The sequence below is a fragment of the Sesamum indicum genome, linkage group LG3, assembly GCF_000512975.1.
Source record: "Sesamum indicum cultivar Zhongzhi No. 13 linkage group LG3, S_indicum_v1.0, whole genome shotgun sequence".
Lineage (NCBI taxonomy): Eukaryota > Viridiplantae > Streptophyta > Magnoliopsida > Lamiales > Pedaliaceae > Sesamum > Sesamum indicum.
In genome coordinates this window covers 18,419,268-18,434,408 of record NC_026147.1, presented here as the reverse complement: position 1 = coordinate 18,434,408, position 15,141 = coordinate 18,419,268, and the positions used below count along the sequence as shown (strand labels likewise).

At 35.4% G+C, this 15,141-nt stretch overlaps 1 protein-coding gene and 1 non-coding gene across 4 annotated transcripts; both read right to left on the bottom strand.

Moving 5' to 3' along the window:
- LOC105158755 (solute carrier family 35 member F1) lies at window positions 2,400-9,688 on the bottom strand. 2 transcript variants are annotated; one of them, XM_011075603.2, is made up of 11 exons: window positions 9,326-9,688; window positions 8,875-8,969; window positions 7,611-7,668; window positions 6,539-6,733; window positions 5,780-5,856; window positions 4,949-5,031; window positions 4,804-4,855; window positions 4,539-4,607; window positions 3,951-4,037; window positions 3,788-3,849; window positions 2,400-2,913 (listed from the first exon to the last, which is right to left on the bottom strand). In XM_011075603.2, the coding sequence occupies exons 1-11, from the start codon at window positions 9,441-9,443 to the stop codon at window positions 2,766-2,768; spliced, it is 1,044 nt and encodes a 347-aa protein (XP_011073905.1). In that variant the 5' UTR covers window positions 9,444-9,688; the 3' UTR covers window positions 2,400-2,765. The 2 variants fall into 2 exon arrangements, with proteins under 2 accessions (XP_011073905.1, XP_020548481.1); XM_020692822.1 differs by lacking the exon at window positions 6,539-6,733.
- On the bottom strand, window positions 11,030-15,141 carry LOC105158754. Of its 2 annotated transcripts, none has more exons than XR_002286809.1 (6): window positions 15,120-15,141; window positions 13,387-13,703; window positions 12,966-13,074; window positions 12,459-12,588; window positions 11,514-12,237; window positions 11,030-11,400 (listed from the first exon to the last, which is right to left on the bottom strand). It is a non-coding gene; the product is annotated as an uncharacterized LOC105158754 (transcript). The 2 variants fall into 2 exon arrangements; XR_002286810.1 differs by having other exon boundaries at window positions 11,030-11,390.

Here is a 15,141-nt window from a genome sequence, read left to right as displayed (position 1 = left end):
TTGAGGAAAAAAATTATATTTACTCCTGATTGACTTATTAGTGATTCATTGTATGTCAAATAAATTTTTTAGAGTAAATACTATATTTGGTCCCTTAAGTTTTCATTTAGAATCACTTTAGTCCCTCAAATTCATCTCTTGACTTTAGCACCTTAAACTTTAATTTTTATCTCAATTTGGTCCCTATGACCGTTTTTCGGTAAAAACGTGACTGGAAGTATAACCTTTTCTTTTTATACTTTTTTTATGTTGAGATATTGTAATTATCTTATGTGAATAATGAAAACTTTGAACTTTTGTCATTAAAAAAAAATGCAACATTTAACCATGACTAATTGTCTTGGTTAAAAATAAAATAGCCGTAGCAAATAGTCATTGGCCACGGGTATTTTGTTTTTAACATATCTTCAATAAATTTAATTAATATTGACTAACAAAGGATTTAATTATTAGATGGAAGCAAACCTTAGTGGTGCTAGATGTAATTTTTCAAATAATAGGGGGTCTACGTGTAATTATAGTAAACCTCAGGAAAGAGGAGTGTCATCCTCCTCTGTCGTTGCCTCAGGGACTGTTTCATCAAAATCATTGAGCCAATTGGGGAAATGGATATGGTAAGAGGTCTGGACCAGCTTACACATATGCACACACAAGTCACAAGCTGAACACGCACATTTGCGGAGAACAGAGGAGGTCAAGATAAAGTAGAGGGTTGAGCAACTGTTGGTGTTAACAGAATCATTTTGAGATTCGAGGTAAGTATAGCTAATTGATTTATATATATAGTGTATAGTATTATATATATTGGTTGCTTATATATTTAACCGTGAACTTGAATTTATCTTTATATATATGGATATAATATTGGTTGTTTATATATTTGATTATGGACTATTTGTTAGGTTACTTTGATATTGATGAAATTGTTATTATGTGTTATATGTGGTTGTGATGTATGGATGTAAGAAGAATGATAGTATGATCGTATAATCGATGGGCGAATGAAATCAAAATGGGAATGTTATTAACAAGAAAATAATTATTGAATGGAATTGAATGCTGAAGTTAATGATGTTGATGTTTGATTTGGAATAAAAGATGACTTACCTAATTGGGAGGCGGCATACTGCAATGGCTTATGATGATATGATTAACGACGAGCTATGTGTTGTTATTGATTAGTAGAGATGATATGGCATATCATACGAGTTGTGTGTTGTGTAATATGATTAATGATGGGGATATCATACGAGTTGTGTGTTGTGTAGTATCAGTGTTGAAGGGGTATCAATGAGCTATGTGTTGTGTGATACCGAGAAAAAAAAAATATCATAATTGAGATGAGAATAATAGTTGGTAAAGCCATTGAGTGATGTGCTTCAGTTTGGTTAAGCAGGGTCCTAAGAAAATAAACTAAAATATCACTATTATGTCGAAAATTGATATGTGATTACGAGCAATTGTGATTTCTTATATCAGCTGGTATTATTTGATAAATATCGAGCTGAAAGTTTGTCGTAGAAACTGTGGAAGTGTTTATAAGTGAAGGCAACGCAAAGTGCGTATGACGGAGTTTGTTGCTAATAGTGTTGATGGTTCGGAAGTAGCTTGGGGGGAATAGGCGTATGTTTTTCACAAAAAATTGGCCTAGGACCATATTTGGTAGGCCCAAGTCCATAGCCCCAACCCACCACCTGGATGGCCCAACCGACCCGACCCGGATACACATGACCCGATTTCTTATTTACCCCCTCCAAAACCCCAGCCCTAATTTTATTTCCCCTTGTCCCTCATTTTTTAAGTATGTCGATAACTCTCCTCGATTTCTAACTCTTCTCCCTCGATTTTTTGCAAATTGTTGTTTGCCTCTCTCTCGTCTTCAATTTCTTCCTCTATTTATATTGCCAGTCCTTCTGATGAAGACAAAGAACAGAAGAAAGACTGGTATAGTCTTTCCCCTTCTCTCCTTGTGAGTGATTTCATTTTAGGGTGGACCTGAGTGGTTTAGTGAGAACCTAAGTGGTTCAGACTGTAGTTAGTTTGGGACTTTTTGTGGTCGCATCCCTTGATGGGTTTGGTGCAACCGATGGTGGGTTGCCTATTTTTATTTTGATATTCTTTACTACTTATTCCATCTGTTATTGTTTCTATAAAAGTAATAATATTCTTGTAATTTTTTTGTTATTGTAATTTTTGGCTTGTATTAAGGGGTTTTTGTAACCTACCATTTATTTTTGTAATAGTTTGTGTTAAGTTGTAATTACTTCGGGCTCATAACTATGGGGTGAAAACCCAACAGCTTTCCGGCAATAGACTGACGGAGTCTTGAAGTTTGCATAGAGAATTCATTTTCTGCTCATTTGCTTCCCTTTCTGTGCTTTATATTTGGCAACAACTAAAGCAAGCACAGCAACACCAAACAGACATTCACTTGCTATCCAGATAATATTTTCGTGAATCTACATTATATATATCTTCAAGCTCAAATCACCATAATCTCCAAGGGACTCCAACTACAGGTGAACAGAGCATCAGTATTCAACTTTTAACACCATGAATTTTAACAGAGCTTGATGAGTATCAAAATTCATGGTAATTGTAATGGCAAGAAACTCAACTCTGAGACAGGAGATGACGGACTTTTCCAACCATACGCTTCCCCTAGTGGTAGTAAAGCTGATCATCTTTATAGCACGGAACGTGCACCCAGTCTTTCCTAATCCTGCAAAAATTCCTTCCTGATACTGACTTCCCTTGCCATCTTTTTAGACGGCACTACTGGAAGCAGCATCCTGCCTGCTAGAGTCTGCTAATCTTGAGCTCCTCATTTTGTCGTGTTGATCTGGACGGCCTATGCTAGCCTCCTCATCAAACTGCTTCAACTCATCAGCAACTTGATCCGATTTATCACCCCTGCAATTGGTTCAATTGTCATAAAGTAATCAGCTCCTAACAGTACGAATTAATGATTGCATCACTGGTCAAGTTGATGTTCATTGCACAAACTTTGAAATAAACGCTTTATATGTATCACTGAACAGAAATAACGACTGATGGAACTGGACTGTGACTCTGATTTAGAATCAAGAAGAGACCATGAAAGTCGGAAGGAAATTAGAAAAGGTCCGATGAAATCAGAGAAGCAGTCTGAGGAACAGAAACTCAAAAATTTCAGGCAAAACGAAGTGGATTAGTTGCTATGATGGTGAAGAAACATGCCTATCTAATCAAAAAGATAAAGTTCCGATACATAGTTCACCAAGAATTTTTAAATAATCTAACTCAAATTTACATTTTCAAAGATCTAATAGGCGACATTAATCCAGAATAAAGGCTCTTTTTCTCTTCCACAGCTATTTTGAAAAGTGTCAAACTTGAGTTCCACTATAGATCAGTGTCTATTGCAATGTTTCCGCTATATTTTGAACAAATATGAAACTTGAACTGGAGTAACTCTAATATTTGATGAAAGATGAAGTTGTCGACAGCTTATGCACGAGTCAAGCATAATCCAGATGACAGTTCAGTTTTGAAATACCACTCCTATGTCTGTTCATGTGGAAAGAGTACCATCCATACATAACAAGAGAGATGCATTTTATGCGAACTCCTAGAGCAATGTGTTATATTATTAGTATGCATGCTTTAAAGTTGAAATATGCCGACTTGGCTCAGCAAGTCCGTAATGCCTTTTGTGGACTATGTAAAATAACTCTCATTGACGACTGATGAACGAGGAAAAAGTTCAAGAAAAGCGAACAAAGAGAAAGTACAATTCTCGGCATACCCTGAATAAACAATAAGCCCGACTGTGACAGCAGCAAATGCTACATAGTACATCCAATCGACCTGGAGAAAATTGGCTTCAGATTAGATACTCAGGATCACGGAGACCAGAGAACTGCGAGATAAGTATTATAACTTAAACATCTTAAATTTTTTGTGTGGACCTTTTCATGGTATGCAAAGATCCGAATGAAAACAGCCCACATGTCAGAGGTGAGCAGCGACAAATTTAGCATTGTTGATCCACTGATCTGCATGGGAACATTATAAGGGAAGTTGGACCCATTAAATAATACTGAAATTTTGCACCCAAAGATAGAAAAGATCAAATAACGGAAGAAGATGGTAGAACCGGTAGACGAGCAGCAATTGATAACTATTGATAAATTAGATCTGGTACTACTTTTGCTTTTCTTCCATAAATGGCTTCTATTTAAACTTCTATTCATAAGGTAGTGTTCTGTTCGTATCCTTTGACCCACAAAGATGAAAATCAGATTGGTTTGTGTTTTCTACAAATAACTTTGATACCGGCAAGTTCTATCTATCGCAAAGCAAAATAAACGCAGGGCACAGAGAGAGAGAGAGAGAGATAAGACTTGAAGGATGGAAGAGCAGAAGTGATTCACTGGAAAAGGATATAGATATTACACAAACGTATAATATACATATATGGACATATGGAAATGTATGACTGTGCATGTGAAACAGTGTAAGAGAGAGAGGAATTTGACTAGAAACCAAAGTGATACCTTGAGTAAGACAGGAACGGCCGAGTAAAACACAAACATGGCTAAAGAAAATCCAAAGAAAGGAAATGTCTGCAAAAGAATATGAGCAGTATATTAAATTGGAGAGTATATCAAGTGAGACAATTGCTTATGCATTTTCTGATGAATCAGATGTTACTACATAGTAAAATCAGCAGGTCAAGTTCTTTAAACATTTTACAACAAGGAACATGTCAAAACCAACAATTAATTCTAGAAACAAGTGCTATGGATGATAGAGAGTTACCGCCCCAGATGACCAGTGAATAGATTTGAGTTCATCGCGTTCAAGTATGCTTCTGTACGCTCAGTTAAAGAAGTCGCATAATATGATGAAAATGATTATCAGCATTGAGAAATTATTGATACTGAAAGTATACAGAAAAGGATACATTTGGATAGCACTGACAATGGCACCAAAAATACCCAAGAATGCCATAAGTTCAATCCTATCAGCACTTTTAACAAAATACTCCTGCAGAGAAACAGACACAAGTATTAACCTTCAACCTCAGAACTCAAGGAACTACCAAAATGCCTGAAGATATATAGGCTAATTCAAATACATAGAGCCATAAACTTATGGGTAGCTGGCTAGAAAGTCATGTCTATTTTTCTAACCGGTCGGGTATAAGAGAGTGCAAATTCGTGATGGGGTTAAAATAATATGCAACTCTACTCAACAGTCGATACGCATGAAAACATTTATATCGAGTGCATAAAGTAAACAAAATATGCAGGCGTAGTTTGGGCAGAAGGGATGGGAAGTACACCACTAGAGCTTCTTCACTATACAAGGAAACAGCCATGTGCAGCACGATTATAGTCACTTTTGTTGCTCTTCTATATTATATTTTAAGTGATTGAGAACTAGTCCCTGGAGACATGTTTGGGATGGGAGTTTCTAGGAAACTGAAAGGAAAAGGAGAGATTATATAACTGAAGAAAATATGGTGAACAGTATAAGATATAGTAAAGAGAGAAACTTAAATGAACAAACAAACAAAGAAATGAAGTGAAAAAAGTTAATTGAACATGCATTTGCATGTGTAAGTGCACAAAATGACAAACAAGCAAAGAACATTTATTTAACTTAAACACAGAAAGGAAAACAAAATAGATCCTACATGAGCCAAGAAAAACCTTTCGAACTCTAAATGGATTCTCTAACTAGAGATGGTGAAACTAACAGTTAACAAGTATCAAATTCATAAGGCACTTACCTCACTGACATTACTAACACCATAAAGTGTCGCCCCAGCAATTACGAGTAGATCGCCTTTGATAGGGTTGCTACCACCTATAAAGCAACACAACTATGATTGAGAAACTGAAAATGGAAAAGAACGAGGAAGAAATAGAGACAAATACGTAGCAGAAATATATTTGGAAGAGACACATCAAGGTTATGTTTTCTGATGGATGGAAGGGTGAGGGGGAGGATAAAAAGTACATCTATCCCGAGAAAAGGAGGCGAGAGAGTTAAGGAGACAAGAGATAACTTCATGCTGTTGGGTATTTACTGTTCGTTTTGTCCTTTGATTGGTTGAACAATTTCACTGATTTTATGCTCTTCTCCGCCCAAACAGAGAGCCAAAGAAAAGATGGGAACCACAGGAATACAATACCTCTTTTGTTTTTTTCCATCCCCTTTCACCAAAAAAGTGTTGTACCCTTCCACTCCTGCAGACCTCTCAAACTCTACTCACATATCTTACTTCGAGGATATACTTTGAGAAAACTAAGAGAATTTGGATTTATAGGACCCACTAGCCTATGGAATCTCACGTTTTCTCCATTAACAATATAGTACATGGTGAAACAATAACACCAGAAGACACTCCTTCAGAGAGCATGATTGTCTAAGAAATAGATTCTTTGTTCTATAGCTGGTTGGGGAGAGACAAGAAGTATCCAAGTACAGCTCCAGCAGCCTAGGATTCTTAAAGAAAATTATTAAACCAGACAATGGTAATACTTACTTGATCTATCAGCAGCATGTACATCTGAAAAAACAACAATAACAAGACCCACCACACAAATTACTACACCAACGAACTTCTTCAATCTGTACTTTGTCTTCAGAAAGAACCAGGTGAGAAACAGGACACATGGTATTGTCCAACAATCAAGCAGCATGACGCTTGTAATTGAGGTGTACTGGTATGCCTTAACCACTGCCATGTTGAGAATGAATTAGGACATTCCACGGAAAGTACTCATACGTAGACTGTAACTTTCCTTTATATTTATTTTCTGGTCACTGTAGTTTCTCTCTTCAAACCAGTATTTCCAGAATTGCCAAAATGAAATGAACCAAACCTTTTCACTAGAAAGATAATGGTGAACAAACATGTTTAATATATGCAAAGAAAACAATTTATATATATCATCCATGTTCGGCCTGGCTCATTATAAGCGAAGGTCTCTCGTGAAAAGTAAAGCTATCACAAAGTTGACGTATAATTTGTTGAGATAAGTTCAGTCCTTAGACTGGGAAAAAAAGAAGTTCAGTACTTAGACATGGGGCAATTTGATGTTCTTACAGAAACAGATGTCTGTTACTATACATATCATATAGATAGGATCCTCTCATCTACTACCTAAGCAAATAAGTTATGATCTCCTGCCTAGCAGAACAAATTCATCATAGCATCTAGATTTCATAACCAATACAATAATCTCTACTGCTCGTCCTTTCAGAAAATTGTGAAAGAGAAATTCAGATATTTTATACACCATGAAATTGGAAATTTCTCAAGAATTTTGTTGTGAAGAAATCATGAAATTGGGTGAACACTTGTTAGTTCCATTTGGTCATTATTTGGCATGCCCCATACATCCTCAGCTAGCAGGATGTTGCAGCATCCGTGCTTCATATTGTCAAATAGTCCATATAACTCGTATGCAACAGGGATGTTAGGATGTTGAAAATGATGTATTCACTTTCTCAGCTGATGCACTAAAAAGAATGATACTTCATGGATTACTTGATGCGAAGCTTTTCGAAACTCAATCAACCAACAGCAGAAGCTCATCTTTATAGTAACTTACCAAGGAAATTGCCTTCCACATCAATCAATCCAAGCAAGGCATAGTAATACCATTTGGCCTGCATATAAGGAAATGGTGAGAACATGTAAAATCATGAGAAATTAATTAAATATATAAAGCATGTGATTAAGTATTTAGCCAAATAATGCACAAATATAAGGTCAATGAGAAGTAGATAAACTAAGAAGGACGAGCAAACCTATCGATGGCCATGCACATCAAACTTAGCAAGGATAACCAGAAAACATAATTGTGATTTATTTATAAAACCTTACACTGGTGGCCAGTTGTACCAGGTCGGAAATGTCTCTCGTGGACTTTTGTAATTTTCCAGAGGCCACCCTAAGTTATATCCAAGTCAAAATTTAAATATTTGCCATATTACACGAAAACAGGGACATTTTCATCTTAGCTAATTAATACACTGAAGCTTGACATCAGCATCACTAAGATGGCGATGCTATATATTCCCATCGAGGTGCTATCCCCACAGAGTGCATCATGGAATCTCTCTGTCCATGTTCCCAGGCATTTGTTATTAGGATTATGCAAATTTCACTAAAATCACTGAACAAGAAGACAGGAGGCTGCCAAAAGAAGCTTAATACTGCTGTAAATTACCAGTTAGATGAGAAAGGTCATGTTTTCTAGCACTATTATCTGGCATTGAGCATGCAATGTTTTCTCCCAAATAAGTCGGGGCTGAGGAGAACAGAAACACCAGCTATGTGGCAAAGAACCAGCAAATAATGCAGAAAGAAAAGATAATAACCAAGAACAATTCTTTCAAACATATTAGGAGCTCTATGTTTCCAATAGGACAATAAAGTCATACAACAATATGCCAGGGGTTTAATCCAAATGCCACTAAACTATACCAGCAACCTAAGTTTCAGAAGGCAGTTAAGTTGTTACCACTAGAAACACATTTGTTGTGAAGTAGAGGAGTCAAGTGAGAAACATTATTCGAACATTTCAACTTTCTAATTTAGAGGGAAAGGATGATCAAGCACAAGTTGCACATCCATAATATTTCATAGGTACGCAATCTCAAAAATAAATTTTGGGTTAAGTTCCAAATATTGATCTCCATCCTCAGTTCAAGAAAAGAAATTACAGAACTGCTAGAATTCTAATTAGTAATACATACAGCAAGATAAGTCCTTATGACAATGCAGCACAAGCACAAAAAAGATCAATCCAAATACAACTTATCACTGCCTCAAAACACTTAAGGCGATCGTGGAGAGGCTAATAAGCTGACCTTGAGAGCTTGCTTTCTGTAGAGCATAATGCTTCCATACACCACTGCCAAGAGTACATAATTCAGGAAAGACTGAGAGGTTGGTGCATTAATTCCTAAAATTTGAGAGACAAATGAGCAAATCAAGCAAGAAAATGGACACACTTAAAGAGACCATTTTTAACTTCACATCCTATAAACGGAAAAGCCCACTACTTCCAAGTTCCAAGCAAACCTACATAAAACTAATAGTTTTTGCTTTAACAAACAAAGCTAAATACGCCAAAACAGGCAAAAAAGAAAAAAGAAAAAAGAAAAAACCACAGCATTTCCCTTAAGACAGTGAACACAAAGACAAGCCCAAGTGTCCCCAGAAAGATTGGGATCATAATAAGTACAATATGATGTGATCATCAGTGTTAACATCATATTTGAAGAAAAGCATGAAAAAAATAAAATAAAAGAAAAGAACCTTGGTTGGCGAGTGCAGAAGATGAAAATCCAGTGGAAGTGATAACAAGAGAAAGCAACTGACCCAGCCCAAGTCCCAATAATGTTTTCTTGGTCCAAAAATTCTTCAAATTCACCATCTTTTTTCAATTCTTACGTGTGTTTCTTTAGCGTGTCTTTGTTTGTGTGTGTGTAAAGGAGTCCTCAGTGAAGTAACTCTAATTCTGTTCTCTGAAACAAACTCCGCTCACGAATGACAATTCGTATTGCTGTTACGTATCGTGTAGATTTATGTAGACATCAGATTCTCTCTCTCTCTCTCTCATACACTCTCTCACTCTTTCTATGTACCTATAGTGGGCATGATGATGATGATGAACGGCTTTGACAAATTCCCAAGATGCTTTTGACTCTATTTTAAGGATTTGACTTTTGAGTAACATAAAAAAAGTGGTGTTCTTCTTTCTGCTCCACTGTCCCCATCACACTTCAACACTACCTCTTACTCTCTTTATTTATTTTTTCTTTATAAGTACTAAATTATTATATGAAAATATTAAATAAGAAATAAAATTAAAAAAATATTTATGCATTTGTTTTTTGTTAATTTTAGCATTTCTCGTCTAAATCCTAAGAAAAGAGAATCAGATGTAAACAGTGAATTTTTGGACAGGGTGTGAATATAATTTCAAAAATTTTTGGAAAAAATTTCATACTTTTATTTTCAGAGGGAGTTTAAGTATAATTAATCCTACTATTTATTATTGACTATTACAATATTAAAACTTGAAATTACTTATCAATTACTCATTTCACATTATTAATATTAAATTATATACAATTTTTTTTATTTTTTAATCTTTACAAAAAAAACATAATGTTTTATACTTTGATTACAAAAAAACATAATGCAATAATGATAGAAGAGTATGAGTAAATGTTTAATAAAGTGGTAGAAACCAAAACTCAAACGAAGGGCCAATTATTTGTTAGAACTCCAAAGGGACTTAACATAAAGAGTGAAATGGGCCCCACATATTCTTTTTTCCCCCACTTTATTACCCAAAGAAAGTCAATAAATAAATAAATAAATAATAATCTTAATTTGTGATCTAACCACATTATGAGGTGAGAAGTGTTTAGGGGGAAGGAAAAGGGGCCACTAAAATACTTTAGATAGAAGCGGTAATTATATTATTAAAATAATATTTGGATATGTTGAGTAATTGAATAATAGTTTAATTTAATTAATATATCAATATAATTAATAATTATAAAATAAAAAATTATAGTAAACTCACACAAAAATAAAATAAATACCCACGCATCTGATGAATGAAATAATCAAGTGCATAATCATACCAAAATACGAAGGAATATTGATGTACTATATATAATTTTTTTTTTTTAAAGAAACAGAATCCTACACGTAACAAACTAATTTGAATTGAACAAAAACAAAATAAAGCTCAAAATCTTGGATTCTGTTATAAGACATTTTCTTTGTATCATAATGGTTGGGATGATTTTTATTTTTATTTTTATTTATCAAAATCAGGTTCGGTATATTTCTTTATATATATATAAATCAAATTTGATTGCACAAAACTAGTCACATAATAACTATAAATATAATATTTATAGTGTGATTGTTCATTCTTTTAAATTATACATCACTGCCACGACAAGTATAACAAACTTATATTTCTCTATTGTGATTGCGAGATAATGTACTGATTCAATAATTTAAACGAGAGGTTATATTTTGAGCATAAAGTTATTCAAGAAATGAAAATTAAAAAATAAAAAAATAAAAAACCGATAAATTTAAGAGGGAGGTATTTTTGAATTACAACTCATCCCAAAAACATTGAGGCCTACTGCCTACATGTCATACTGGATATTCATATCTCCATGCTGTTCAGTGTCAATAGAGCTTAATAATCTCTCCCACTATGCACCAAAAATGTAGCAGAAATAACACAAGTCATCGTTGCCGTTGTATATGAGATTCAGTCTGTCAAAGATTTGGCATACTGCAGAGACTTCCAGCTACAATGACACCCAGCAACCCATTGTCTGATAATCTTGACACAGCTATCAACAAGTCTATATTAGACACTCGACGTGCCATCAATGTTTCAGCTAGACTAACAGAATGAAACGGTATTAGATACAACTGTGCTGTGCTGAAAACAAAAGAATCTTACAGAGTATGTTTTGCTGAGACATGATTTTTGCAGGATGACTGACACAGCGCCACATGCATGATAACTTCAGCAGTTAGTTCCTTTCAGTATCATCTTCTAGCATTCCGGCCCAATGCATCGATTACAGAAGCAGCATAACAAGTCTTGTAAAAATATCGGTTGCTGATAGGAATCAACTTTGGCTGTAGAGATATAATAATCAATTGCCTAATATTATTGTAATCACACAAGTTTGGATGGTAAAAATTGTGGGACGCATTGATAGTCCATTGGATCCAGTGGCACCTGTTCAAGGATGCGGTCAAAAAATACACCCCGAATGAGCCATTTTTGGTGAGTCTTGCAAAAATGTACTCATAGCTAATCAGATCCATTCCCAATTTAGTGACTCCAAGAATTCGAGTTCAGTGGTATATCAATCCCACATGTCATTCATGTTCTAGGTCGCCCGTCTACATTTACTGCCTCTCACTTTGGTGGAACAGCATTGTTTGCTTTGAGTAGTTGGTTTCGCCTCTATCTCTTGGCTTATGGAAAAATCTAGCTTATATTGTTGGCTGTTTTAATTTCAACATCTTTAACATCATTGTCTGTAGCCGTCATAACCATTTTCATCATCTTGACTTACATTTTCTTCCAACAATACCGTTACCCAAAGGAGTTATGGATTTAGAAGCCGCAGTAGCCTCAGGGGAATAAGTTGAGGTATGTCGATAATTAAATCCTGCAAAATGAATAACAAATATCAACAGTGCAATGTTTGCTACAATTATATTTCCACAAATGGAAAGAAAAATCTCCATTAGCATCAATGAGAACAGGACTCATGTCCAGCGGGAACTCATGCTGAAAATGCAAGCATCAGATTCTTTTACGGTCAATTAACAGAGGCCAAATGTTCCAGCAACAATCAAATTCCCAATATCAAGAAGATTCCATACTTACTCATGTCCAAATGCCGAGGCTTATTAGAAATTTTGGAGAACAATTTCGATCAGATTAGCAACAGCAATATTCATCCGCCGCACAAAGTCATCCAGTGAGCTGCAACCATGCGTTTTGTGCCTTGAGCAAACTGGAGATAAAATTGGAAATCAATAGTACAGCCTAGAATTAGTGAACTTGGCACAGCTGACAAGTGCAGTATGTCATGTAGAAAGTGTCAAGTACTTTGAGAAAAGCCTCAATCTGGGCTGTTGTGTTGACTAAGCACATGCTCTGATTGTTTTCTAAAATCTAAGAATGCAAAACTATGTCCTAAAGCTTTTGTATCTTTCAAGATGATGCGTAATCTTCACTTAGATTCCTAAATTGTGCTTCACTTAAGGCCTGGGATCCCCACAGCCAGATATGTTCTATCATCTTTTATGCGAATCCTATTTATCTTCATCCTAAGTTTCCTAGTACACGAATGATGAGTATAATCAAATAAGCTAGTAGGTTTAGACACACCCCTTATCTCCCTCATCATCATTAAGTGCTGGCTTTCCTTCTTGATAAATCTTGGCCTCTCCTCCAAATCATAGTCGTGATTTGTCATGCTTGGCAGTTTGCCACAGGCCTGCATAGATTTCATCCCAAATTGAAAATAGGCTTCACTGGTTGATATTTTATGTAAATTTTCATATCACTACTTTTCTTAATCCAAAAGAATAAATACGTGATTGATGTAAAATTAGGTCTTCTTAATAGATACATGCTCGAGTACATTTTTGTTAACAACTTATTTTTCAGATAATAATACTAAACAAATACTAAAAAATTTAGATCACAAAACCTATAAGGCAAAAGTTGGTTCAGTGATCAAGTGGACTGCTTTAAGGAAAAACAAAATGTACAAAAAAAGAAGGGAAAGATGAGAACCAATTCCAACCTGGATATGATCATTTTCTAATTGCAGCAGAATGAAATGTAGATGTGCAGCATAATTGGCATGAAGAGAAGCACAGAAATTGAATTGAATGACAGAATACGGCAGACCTTCTCTTCGTCAAACCATAATCCTTTGCTTACGACCATCATTTACAGAAGCACGGGTCACCACATATTCATAATTTGTGTGCCTAACTTGATCCAGTTGACAGAAGATCCCAGTAGATTCATGACCCAAAGTATGATCTGAGGACCACAAGTAAGGATGCCACTCTAGCTTTGTTTTTGTGTATATTCATTTGACAACCACCGAATATCCTGTTTATTCAAAAAAAACATACAACAAAATTCTGAGGACGATAATTAATTAAAAGGAATAGCTCTGGAACACAGCAATATACTAAACAAAAATTCCAGCAGTGGTGATGCAATGATGAAAAGAAAATTCTAATAGAATAATATAACATGTGTTATAAACTGAAAATTTACACCCTAGAAGCCTTTGATACATCGCTAGTTACAGTTTAGCAAACAAGCTGAAATGAATAAATCCATATGTGAAGCTTGATTTAGCCCTCTGCTCCATCTGCATTCTAAAAATACAGTCTGTCTGGAGCCCAGACCAAAACCAACAGTTCCAATCCAGGTGTCATACTTTAATGAACTGGCAGGCCAGGAGTCTTACAAGCAGCCTGGGCCAAGCCATCACAGGAAAAGGAAGTGGGAGTGGTGTGGTAAGACCATGGTGTTCCCTATGAAGTTGGCAGCACACTTAAATTGGGCTCAGAAGTTGATATTATGCCAGCATGCTGTAAAACTACATCCCACCATCCCCAACTATTAATCACTGAAATCACTGTAGTTGCCTCATGTTCATCGGGGGAAAGATTTATTGGTTCCTGATTTATAGGCAATCAGTTAACACTCTCTCAAGCTCTCCTAAATATGGCAACTTTTTGAAACTTACCATTTTTCCTCAGCAGATAAATTTTGTCCCTCCACCAGCCCATGAGAATAAAGCTATTTATCCATAAAAGTGCAAATCATAAACCATGACCTATCTGTTTACACTAAACTTGTTATTAGAATGAAGTAATGAACTAAAGGGATGATTGATAGTAGTCAGCAAAAGACAACATCAAGCTAGCTGAGATACATAACATGTATACACAGTTAATGCTCCCAGGAAGAAGTTACTGATATGCGAGACAAGATGGGTGATCGACACATACAACTTATCAAATAAGCAGGCAGAGGTATATCGGTGTGGCATTTTCAACCATAAACATGCTACAAAACCAGCATCTGTTTCCAGAAAGTCAAATTCCACAAAAGAGAATGCTACACATGAATGGGCATAATGTGAAAATTTATCAAAGAAATGAAGAAAAAGAAGAGTCAAAGTTCTTCCATGTCCAGTATACATTGTTCATCCATGACTAACAATGTAGCTAAGACTACAATCATCTATTGAGTGGTTGTTTTGAGTGAGCTTTATCGGGTCAACAACTTCATTTCTTTCTTCTCGTAACTTCATTCACTATTTGTTCTTTACAAGAAACATTATTGTTGCTTACAAGAAACATTATTGTTCCAACAAAACTAACTATTACTCAAAGAATACAAAGCCAGAAAAGTGAAAAAGCAAAAAGAAATTAACCCAAAAAAAAAAAAGAGAACAAGAACAAGTCAAGAGGAAATGGTTAATGTGACAAGGGGAGGTAAGATCTATACCATGTAACATAAGCTTTCTGAA

Bases quoted from the DNA above. Each gene is read 5' to 3' on its own strand.
- LOC105158755 (XM_011075603.2), bottom strand. From the start codon at position 9,443: ATGGTGAATTTGAAGAATTTTTGGACCAAGAAAACATTATTGGGACTT. The intron at 4,856-4,948 runs GTATCCTTTTCT...CTGAGCGTACAG, and splicing joins ATTGTCAGTGCTATCCAAAT to AAGCATACTTGAACGCGATG. The intron at 4,608-4,803 runs GTAACTCTCTAT...ATTCTTTTGCAG, and splicing joins TTCACTGGTCATCTGGGGCG to ACATTTCCTTTCTTTGGATT.